This window comes from Mycteria americana, chromosome 26 (assembly GCF_035582795.1).
Source record: "Mycteria americana isolate JAX WOST 10 ecotype Jacksonville Zoo and Gardens chromosome 26, USCA_MyAme_1.0, whole genome shotgun sequence".
In the NCBI taxonomy this organism is placed as follows: domain Eukaryota; kingdom Metazoa; phylum Chordata; class Aves; order Ciconiiformes; family Ciconiidae; genus Mycteria; species Mycteria americana.
This window is the reverse complement of record NC_134390.1, coordinates 390,246-401,786: the sequence shown is the minus strand read 5'-3', so window position 1 is coordinate 401,786 and position 11,541 is coordinate 390,246. Positions and strand designations below refer to the sequence as shown.

General features: G+C 44.1%; 1 protein-coding gene across 1 annotated transcript; it reads left to right on the top strand.

Annotated features, from left to right (window-relative positions):
- Positions 1-219: 219 nt before the first annotated feature.
- On the top strand, positions 220-8,573 carry LOC142420953 (keratin, type II cytoskeletal 7-like). Its single transcript, XM_075525314.1, is given in 15 exon segments — positions 220-415; positions 917-960; positions 962-1,254; positions 1,291-1,471; positions 2,127-2,338; positions 2,531-2,591; positions 3,022-3,117; positions 3,421-3,585; positions 3,987-4,112; positions 4,846-5,066; positions 5,197-5,225; positions 5,354-5,413; positions 5,568-5,733; positions 8,256-8,320; positions 8,374-8,573. Coding segments are annotated over 15 exon segments (2,115 nt in total).
- Positions 8,574-11,541: the final 2,968 nt, after the last annotated feature.

Below are 11,541 nucleotides of genomic sequence, written 5' to 3'. Positions count from 1 at the left end.
GGTATTTTTGCAGGATACTGGTTGCTGGTGCATTCATAGTCTGCCCACCAAGGCCAAGCCTGCCACTGTTTCCAATTAAATGATTAACAAGTATCCAGTTAACAGCCTTGTGGCCCAGCTTCCTATTTTCTAGGCTATTTATTTTCTTCTCCATGCATATCTCATTTTTCGACGTGTTCTACACAATCAGAGCTGAAAACTTAACGAGAAGATAGAGCTATGCTAATCTATTCTTCTAAAAGTTGGGCATCCAAGTCTGACCTGGTCACTTTAGACTTTCTTGGACTCAATGAGGAAGAGGAAGGCTCTCTGGTGGGCAGTATCTCAAACATGCCTGTCTTTCAGCACAGAGTTACTTTTCATCAAAAGTTAGAGGAGATGAGTCCTGCCCAGTTATGGTCTTTAACTGAGGATGGTGTGTGGAGGGCTATTTATAAAAAAAGAAGTATTTTGCACTCTTGTACCACAGCAAGGAAATTTGCGTGTCTGGTTCCCAGCTTCCAAGCCTTTCCCTGTGCCTCATGGACTCATACTGTCCTTCGTGAAGGGAGAGACTATGAGAAGAACAGATACTGCAAAAATCACATATAATTTGCTGTTCAACAGAACATTCCTTTACAGATTGTTCTTGACAGAGGAAGATACTCTTAAGGCCATTTGCTAAACTGTAATTAATGTAAAGAAGGAGGACAAACTAAAACCAAAGAAGAATCCTCACAAAACCCAGCCCATGGGATCCTCCAAGCTGAGTATGCAAGCAAAGTAATTTAAAAACAGTAAAATTCCATGGGATTTCACAAATGCTCAGTGTCATGCATTGTTTTGCATATTTAAACCTACGAAGTGCTGCCAGGCAACGCAAACCCCAAGAAAACCCCAAATTATTCATCTGCATCAACCAAGCCCCATTTCTGAGATGTGTATAAAGGAGGAGCTCAGGCTTGTCGGAGCAGAGGGGCACCTTTTTGAGTTGCATGCTCTGCTGTCCTCCAGCATCCTCTCCTCCACCACGTCTGCCAGCATGAGCCAGCAGCTGTCAGCTGGAAGGTCTCATCATGGAAGAAAGTTCTTCTCATCGTCATCTGCTGCGAGTGGCATGAGCCGCTGCCGAAGCAGCGCTTTCCCCTCTGCTGCACTCTTTGGAAGAGGATATGGAGCCCGGAGCCACAGCAGTCGAAGCCTCCAAAACACAGATGGGTGTAAATGGATTTCTTCTGGCCGAAGCCTTGCACAGGGGGTCTGTGGAGGCCGGAGGTGCAGGGGCATCCATACCAACAGTGAAGGTGGGAGTCATGAGTTAGGCTTCCACAGCAGGAGCTGCAAAAGTGAAGGTATTCTTGTGGTGCACGTCAACGAACGCCTGCTACAGCCTCTTGATGTGAAGATCGACCCCGAAATCCAGCACATCCGAAAGCAGGAGAGAGAGCAGATGAGGAGCCTCAATAACCAGTTTGCCTCTTTGATTGACAAGGTGAGAGCTGAAGCAAGACTTAAAGGAATGATGAGGTTTAAGTGTGAAGGAAACCTTTTTGTGCTCAGGTCTTTGATTCCTCTCTTTCTCTCACCCGATTACATAAGCCTTGTGCTGTTTTTAGCATGCAAGGCTCTAGTACCATAAGCTGCAAGTGCAGATCTAGCTGATAACGTTATTTTAATCTGGCTATTTATGTGCTTTAATAAGCTGCATCTGTTTTTATTATTAATAGCAGAAGGGAGCTGTTCCTCCAAGGTATCTTACTGACTTCTGCACTGTTGACTTCTCTCTGCGCAGCTAAACCTTGTAAAGTTGCATTGTCTCCTATCGCTAAATGATGGTTTCCACTATCAGCCAACTGATATGCAGATCTATTTAAACATTCCATGGTTTCTCTAGCTGCCACAAAGGCTGTGCTGCCTAGGGCTTCCTTGGAAAACAGGAGAGCGTCACACCCAGTATACTCTAGGATTCTTGGATTACGAAGATGGCAATGTCCCCCTTTTGTCCTCTCGTGCCCTTCAAACCATAATGAGCCCCTGAAGCATTGACTCAGAAGAGAAGATGCCTTGTTCCCCCCACATTCGTCCGGTCCCCGTATGATGCATCTAAGCATGCGCCTGAAGAAGGTGGCTTTGCTTTCTGAATGCAGGTACAGCATCTGGAGCAGCAGAACAGGGCGCTGGCAACCAAATGGGACCTCCTCCAAAAGCAGGTCCTGCCATCCCAGAAGAACATCAAGCATGTCTTCGACAACTTCATTTGCAGCCTGCAGAGGCGGCTGGTCTCATTGCTGCATGAGAGGGGGCAGAAGGAGCCTGAGCTGAATGACATGGAGAAGCTCGTTGAAGAGTTCAGATGCAAGTGAGTGAGCAGAAACCATCCACGGGGCAGTGAGCTCAAACAGCTTGTCTAACGGGACCTTTATTTTTGTCTGTATCAATAGACTTCTCTCCGAGGCCCAAAAAGCTGACATCCAAAAGCACCCTGACCCCTAAATACCCAGACAAACAAGGTCTCCAGTCTTAGCAACCAGGCTCTTCTCTTCCCTAACAGATACGAGCAGGAAGTGAACAGACGCACAGCTGCTGAGAACGAGTTTGCATCGCTGAAGAAGGTAAGGAATTTGGATGAATGGAAGGCTTGGATGCAGAGATCCAAGGAGTTTCCTCTGATCTGCTCCTTGCAAGGCAAGGGTCCGGTCTTGAGAATGTTAAAAGTCATTGGACAAGTATGGATGCAGAAAAACGTGTCACAGAGTATTGCCAGAGAGCATTAAACCTCTGCCCTTTAGCACAGAAAATATTTTTCATTCTAAGCTGACAGCTTGCTAGTCCTAATGCCCAAATCATGATGTTTTTCAAGCAAGAACTCAGCAAATATTGTATATGCTTTTGGGAACCCTCAGCTGTTGCTGTTCAGGGCTTATCTGAGCTTCCCAATTACATTTCCTAAACAAAATTTCTTACTCTAAAGATATAATGAAATTGCCTTAGGTCTCTGTGTAGGTACTATTTTGACTTCTAAATGTCTGGGAACTCTTTTAGGATGCGGACAGTGTCTATCTGACCAAGGCAGAGCTGGAAGCAAAGCTGGAAACCCTAAAGCAGGAGATACAGTTCCTGAAATGTGTTTCTGCTCAGGTATGGATGCTCCTGTCCCAACCTTGCTTGATGGCAGCTGTTCCTACCAGCTGCTCCTTGTCTACATTATTTAGGCCTGATTAAACCAAACCATCAAGCTCTCTTTGGGAGGCAATGGGAATCCCAGATAAGGAAAACTTTGAGATCTCACCCCCCACCCCCCCCAAGCTGCATGCATGACCAAATCTAGTCTCAACTCCTGGGCTGTGGCTCAGGACAAACTCTCAGTGGTGGTGTTACTTCTATTGGAGTGTGAGATAAGAAATGCAGGGACAGCTTACTGCCACTTCACATGGCTTCTAGGAAACCGCTGAGCTGGAGAGAAGTCCCTGTGACACCTCTGTCATTGTGAAAATGGACAACAGCCGCGGCCTGGACATGAAGGGCATCCTCAGGAGCGTTGAGTGCTGGTATGAGGACATGGCTCAGAAAAGCAAGGCAGAGCTGGATGCGTTGTACAGAACTAGGGTAAGTTGTAGCATCCAGCAACATGTCCTTAATTCCCTCACTGTTAAAAGTAGTAGTGGAATGGCGATGATTTTTTCTTTCTGTCTTCACTGTGGAACTTCTGGACCTAATTTTCCATTCTGCTAAACTGGATGGGGTCTCAAAGTCAGGAGAACATCCTCAAAACGGACACAGTGCAATGGGACAGGGCTCAGTCATGCTGGGAATGTGGAGGTTGTAGGTGAGTTGAACAGTGAAAGCTACAAGAGGAAAGCTCCCTTTGCTGCTGAAAGTCTCAGGAGCTGCAAAGTCAGGATGACTTTTCTAAAGCTAGTTTAATTCACTTTGGAAGCAGAAGCAAGGCTCCTATGTTACATACGCTGCCCGTACTAATTGCCACCTCTCTCTTTTCCTACAATCAGTATCAAGAGCTTGACGAGGCAAAGGGGAGACATTGCAATGAACTGAAGTCCCACCAGCAAGAGATTGAAGAGCTGAGCTTTGTGATCCAGAGAAGCCAGTGTGACCTTGAAAATATAAAGAAGCAGGTATGGTGGATCATACTTACTCACTGGATCTCCTAGATGTGAGATCCCAAGTCATGTTTTCTACATCTCTGTGGCATTTCTTTCATCTTTATCAAAGAGCATTGCCTCACATGGGTTCCATTGGCCTAGAGAAGATCTTACCAGTGCCGAGCAGGGAAGAAGAATTATCTGCTGGCCTATTTTCTGCTGGATTATTTTGATTATTGCAAAGAACTAATTGCGCCAAATTAGATCATTGGATTAGCTACAGCCACTTGGAAAATTGCTAAAATTGCTCCAGCAAGAATTCTGGCAGGAGACAATGCTTCTGACACAGGTTCAAAGTATCCAATACGTAGGGTAGAATTATGACTCACCAGTAATTCAGCACCCATAGAAACTGGTATAATTTTCAGACCATCTAATTCATTATATAGTTTATAACGGGAAGTAATGGAAAACCTTAATTATTAGTTCCAATTAGAACAAAGTATTGGTATCCTCGAAACAAGGCTTAAACACACTCTGGCAGTACAGGGACATGTCCAGCCTTTCTGTAGTATTTCATTACTTGAAATTAATTAATACTTGATTAATTAATTACTTGATTTTGGAAACATCTGGCTTTCCTAAAAACAACCTCAATACTTCCCAATTTGGGACTCTCAAAAGAAGCGAGAATTTCTCTTTCAAAGGTGAGTATGGCAAGAAAGAGGACAGGGAAAGGAAGGACTTCTTGTGTCTCCCCTGACAGGTGTCCTCTCTGCAAACATCAGTTTGTGATACTGAGCAGCGTGGGGAGTGTGCCCTGAAAGACGCCCGGGAGAAGCATGTTGAGCTGCAGAATGCCCTCCAGAAGGCCAAGGATGAGCTGGCTTGCATGCTGCGGGATTACCAGGAGCTGCTGAATGTCAAGCTGGCCCTGGATATTGAGATGGCAACATATAAGGCTCTACTGGAGGGTGAAGAGAGCAGGTGGGTACCACTACAACCATGTGTGGGCAGCGTTCAGTCCTTGGGACTCTTCAACAGAGGCAAGGAGGCTGGAAAATGCTAGAAATGCTAGTTACGTGATGGATAACCTTGTGACCTTCTTCTCCTTCAGGATACGCTTTGGGAGCCCTGTGAGAGTGTGTAAGTAAGCTCAAGGTTTTCTATTTTCCTTACAACATTAAACAATCTAGTTCTGGTTTGCAGGGGGAGGAGGAAGGCTGCGTCCTCCCCATGAGTGATTCAGCTTGTGTTTTCCCCGTTTGTGACAGTGATCACCACCCCTTGCAACACCATCTGTGGCTGCAAAGCCGACCTGGGATGTGGATCTGGTAGACAGTCCAGAAGATGCAGGTCCTCTTGTAGCACTGGTAGAGCATCCCTACCTGAAGATGCTGGTGCCTGCCACAGAGGATTCACCTCCAGAAGTGTTGCCAGCTCTGTAGGCAGGCAGTATATCCCTGGTGCTCCCAACTGCATCCCTAGGAGTGAAGAATTCAGGGCTGGAGCTGGGGGCCGTTGGTGCCAGAGCTCAGCCCCTCTGGGCACTGGTGGACCCTGCAGCAGGACTGCAGGGAGGTGTGGAGGGAGCTGCAGAGCTGCAAAGAGCATGGGAAACTCAGCTCACTCACAAGGGATGTGTTGGCCAGGGGTGAGGATTTCATCTGGAACTCCATGCCCCAGGAACACCTCGATCTAAACTTCAGCTGTGAGAGTCAGGACAACCAGGATGTTAAGACCTAAAGTAGAAAAATGAAAGCCCTGTTCTAGTTGCAGTGGTAAAAATATCCTCAACTCCACCTTACACACGAGGAAAAGGCATACTGGGTACAAGCACATTGTAGCATCATGAAACCACATCAGAGAAACTCCAACTGGGATCACATCAAAAAAGGGACACTTAAAACATGCTCCTTTTTCATTTCTGTTGTTTCTTTAAAGGGCTGGTGGTTGTGTTGGGGCACTTATCTTATTATTGCTCAATTCCTGCTTCCCACCGGCCTTTTTTTTTCTGATTAAGCCTTTGCTATCTACGAAACAAGTTATGATATTTAATTCAGAATCCTTTCCCTAGAGTGCCTGGGAAGTGTTTCTGGAAATGAGCTCTCTAGGACTCACCATTTCATCAAAGTCTATCTGATGTAATTTTAGGCAAGTCAGTGGAGTTGTAGTGGTGAGACACCCGGGGTCATGGAGAGGAGGGGCAGGACTCCAGTGACGTTCTTTGTTCGCTGTCTCGGAGCAGTTTGATCATCCATATGCAGGCAGGCAAGTCATAAAGGAAATCTCAATTCAGAAAAACACATTTCACCTTCTGTAGTCAGCAAAGAGTAATTATGTCGCTTGTATTCCTATTAGCTTCCTTGCTTAATGTCCTGACACATGCATAAATTACAGCACCCTCACTTCTATCTTGATACTCAAGACCTTATACCTTTTGCTCTTTTTCCAATAAAGCGCATGGAGAATGAATGTGTCGCCACTTGGTTTTCAGTATTTCCCAAGAATACGGAAATGCCCTATTCCTAAATTGGACAAGACCTATCTGCTGATTAGAAGTCTTAACAATTCAGCAGAGGTGGCAGGGCTGCCCAGAGAGTGTCATATAGACCCAGTCTTTGGTTGGTGTAAATTATGGAAGCCTTTTAAAGTCAGCTTATTTATGCTGGTTTGCACCAAATGTGGCTCCTACCTAATGCTATGCAGTGGGTGTTTTAAGATTCACAGAGAAGTCATCTCAGTCTCTTTGCATTTTTATAGCGTGTCTACCACAGAGGTGTGACAATAAAACACATTTTATACCTCTTCAAAATCTGCTGCAATAGGGTCATTATAGGAAAAAACTCAGGAATGTGCTTGGTTGCTTTTTTCAGCATCATTTTAGAAATCCTGCAACTACCAGTTTAGGATTTCAAAACAGATCAAAGGGAGATATTTTATTGTACATTTGAGCAGATTAAAAAAAAGAAGCCAACAAATTAGGAACATAAATCAACCACAAAGGACTGAAGTGTTTTGTGATTAAACTGATGAAAGCCAACAAGCAGAACAAAGAAATGAACCATACAGAGGCGAGTTGGACAGATATTCCCCCTGTTTTACAAAAGGGGGAATCCAGAGGGAAGGTCTTTCCTATCCAAAGCAATTATCGTGATTCAGAACTGGAAGAGTTTTCTTTCCCTCCCTTAATTCTCCTCTGATAGGAAGCTATTTCCCAATCAAATACGAGAAGCACAAAAGAAAACAGTCACAATCTTTAATGAAGAAAACCACAAGAAAGATTTGACAAGAAAAGAACAATCGAGCAGCCATAAATATTCATTAAGAGGGGTTTAACTATCTCATAAAGGTTATGGTGTTCCCATTGAAAAAAGATGATCCTTTCGCTTTTTATGCAAGAGAAGAATAAGTCAGGGAAATGACATAGAATGAGTGTTGCGCTCTCACCTCCAAACTCCCCCTGTGCCATCATTTCCAGATCTGACAAGTTAATTTAGCAAATGCTTTACTTTAAACCTGTGACCAGCCTCTCTGAACATCAGCGCTTCATGAATCAGCCGGGCGTTTCATCAGACATTCAGCAGTACATCACAACGCTGCACACATCAAATGAAACGTGGGCTTGGGCACTAGGGCTTTACCATAACAAAAGGAAGAGCTTATCTCCTGCTGGCCGAATATGCTTCCCAGGAGGACCTGACCCAACTTCCATGGGCAATTCTTTCTGTATGGCTCAGAGAATCTCTTCTGCCCAAGAAAACAGCTTCAACTGGAAGGGATAAGATCTCCTGTAGATTTATAGGGAAGTTGCTGTAACCTAATAACAACTGCAATATTTTTTTCCCTTTGCTAACCTTTTTGCTTTAACAGGCAGTGTGATGCCACCCCATTCAGGGGCCTGGATTCCCATACATCCCACACTCATTTCCACTGTGCAATTCTGTGGGAGGAAGACATCAACATGAAAAAGATCAAAACAATCCTTTGCTTTGTTGCAAGCCTCAGCTTTACAGGCGCTAATCACCGCACGGAGATATGATATATGCATACATCAGGAACTGAGCAAATCTAGAGAGCATGTGATGTGGTGTACTCTCATTAAGACTTCAAAGGTGCTAAAGAAATTTGGCGCCCAAAGGGTGGGACTAATTTCACCTAACTTTAACCATCCAGAAGTGGGGCGCCTGGTCTAGTTGTCTGGTTGTCTAGACTGCCTCTGGTAGGCAATAAGAAGAGAGGTAAGTACCTCCAGAGCTGGATTCCTCCCACCTGTCTTAGGTGCCTATTTTAGGATGCGATGAATCACCGTCTGGAGATGCCTATCTCTTTCCATTAGCCATAGACAGAGTCTCAAAGATGAAATTAGAATACATGGCTAGTTTGATGGCTGAAGTAGGGAGGAAGGTGCACCCAGGCCCAGTGTTTGATGAACTTTATGAGGAACATCCTTTGAAAATCCCAGCCTCGACTTCTAACATAGAGCAGATGTAGGCTAATGAGAGGAAAAAATACACTACCCGATTGAATTCCCTCGGACAGCTTTGGCTTTAGGATACAAGGGAATGAGGCTGCACTAATCAAATCAATTCTTTAACATCTCATGAATGACATGGACAAGAGTTTATAAAGTCCATGAAACTGTGTGTATAAAAATACATGTTACGACCCAATCTTACATCTATCAAATGCTGTTAGCACAGGTAAGTTATTGCCTTTGTCCTGTCTGAATGCAACGAGTTTTCTATGGCTGCGGATAATTACAGAGATGGAGCATGGTTCTTTGAGACTATCGCATAAAACACATTTTAAGAGCTAGTTCAGATTCATCTCCAGAGGCAACAAACAAATTAGTGAACTTCACATGTTCTTATAAAGAATTCCATTTTCAGCAGCACATTCAGGGAGAAGAACGCTGACAAAGGGAGAGATTGCAAGTTGTCAAAATGACTCATTCAGCCCCTCATCAAAATATTTCCCTTTTTTGCTTCCTCAGTCCTTCCCCTCCTTTTTTTTGAGTCAAAAAGATGCAATTTGTGCTTCAGAGTACTCTCCCATTTCCCATGTCCATACTCACAATAACAAATTGTTGATTCCTGAGATCTTAGGTACCAAGAGGCGAAACACTCATCGTTCCTTGGAAAGACCTAAAAGACATTAAGTGAACCTTCTGCACAGCTGCCTTCTCACTGGGATTCAGGAGCAACAACAGGGATTTGGCCAACACAGAAATTTTACCCAATACTGGGCAACATATGCCCAAAATCTCTTACCTATCAGGAAGCTAGTGGCTCTGGTGAGGCGTTTTGGAACTGGGGCTGCTGCAGCACAGTTGGTTCACAGACATTTAATTGCAGTCTATGCTACGTTCCAGGTGTCTCCCACACAGCCGACGCGTATAATGGGGTGCAGAAAGGGAGCAGTGGCACACCAGCCTTCAGTCTGACTTCTGGTCCAGGATATTTTTTCCTATATAAAGCTCATAACAATTGCCTTTTGTACTCTTCTTTGGATTCAAATATACATTTTGCTTCCGACAAATCTTTGTTTAGAACTTGAAGGATCTGGGAAGTTACAAGCTTTAGCTTGAAGTCTCTAATATTTGTTTTAACTGATATTGCCAATTGTGCTGGCAACCCAGTAGAGACTGTGAGCCTAAAATACTATCAACAAAGGTGTAATCTGAAAGTCATGCTGTAAATATGTTGAATTATCCCATTTGTATAGGGCAAAAGTATCAGTTTACACAACTAATTTATACCACCAGCCCCTCAAACTCACATAAGTTGCAATTACACGTTCAATTAATAGCCTTGTGAACCTCGGTGCTGCAGTCACGTCCTATGGTTTCAGTGTGCATGTCTTCTTTTTAAGAACTTGCTATTAGAAGGTTTAATGTTTCAAGGAGGTTTAGCATTGTTTTTATGATTTGCACTGCCTGATCCTAACTCTTGGAAAATGTTTTCGGAGGGGGGTAACGACGGCGAGGGAACACAGCTACTGGGTGTCTCCAGATACAGTCACGTTGTATGAATAACATGCAGACTTCTCCAAGCTTTGCTCCCCTTCAGTTAGGAACGGCTGAGGGCATTTAGGTGTTTGCACTATAATGTCTCTTTTTCTCCCAAACACTTTACTCTCAAAGAGTTGAAAGAGCCCTATTGTTTTGACTTTCCAAGTGTCAGTTTGGAGAAGGTCCTGAGATGGCTGGCAGATAGGTTCACTGTCTCACTTCCTTGGGCTGGTGATCAGGAGAGAGAGATATTCATCTTGCCAATGTGAGTCAAAGCCATCTCTGGTGTCCAGTCTAATCTACTCATTAAGACTTCCTCTGTTGATGGAGAAAGACCAGCGCCTGTGGAGAGTGAATCACCGCAGTTCCCCTAAGCATTGACCCAGGGCTGTTGTCTCTCTCTCTTGGAGGTGTATCTCCACTGAGTGTCAAGGACGTGACTGGCAAAGTCACCCAACTTTTAGCTGTTGCTTCTTGAATGAGGTGGATCTCACCAGGCTGAAATGTGCTACTGTTCCTTTTTTGTTCCCTGTAGAGACTACCAGAAGATGAATCAAAAAGGTCTCCACCATCCAGCTTGGTAGAAGCTCCAATATAGCAAGGGCCAAAGATTTAACTGTGTCAAATGGACTTCAGGTTAAGAATCTGCAGCATTACTTAAGTGAAAATGTCACTGACTCCACAGAACATAAACCTAGTAAGAAAACTGAAATACGCCTCAGTTCCTGGATGCAACCTACTCTGTTTTGGTGGTGTTTCATGTGGTAAGAGAAGGTCAGTGTGAAATGCTGCATGGGAATGTTTTTTTGGGGGGGCATTTTGAGTCCTTTCATACGAATCCAGACCCACAACTCAGTGAACTGGCTGGTGTTTCAGGCACAGAAATGATCCATCCATCACAACACAATTTCCACGGTGTTTTTCCATGGTTGACTTTCTTTTCTTTTTGGTTACTTTTCCGCACCCAAAACAAGCCTGGTGAGAGAAAAAAGGAGAGATTGTGAAATTACCCCCACAAAGTGCAAGTCTGCAAAACATGCCATCATACACAAAACCCCATGAGACACAAAACCCCAAACGACACACTGCAAACAAATCACAAAGAGTTTCTTCAAAAATGTTTGCTAAACTATAATTAGCTTAAGTTAGGGGAACACTTCAAACCGTAATATATTCTAAGCCAACTTGCAAACAGAGCACTTTTAGATTCCTTTTTATTTCCTCAGTAGTTAGTATTTGCTGGGCTGTTTTGCATTTTGAGGAGCATTTATTGCTGCCAGGCAAACCAAACCCTTAAGCACTTTAAATTAATGTCCTGATCCTATCAAGGCCAGCTTCCCAAACGTATATAAGGGGTAGCATCCCTGTGTCACTTCAGTGGGATCTCTGTTCCTCTCCTGCAGAAGAGCTTCCCCTAAACTTTCATATTCCATCTTCAAATAAGCCGCG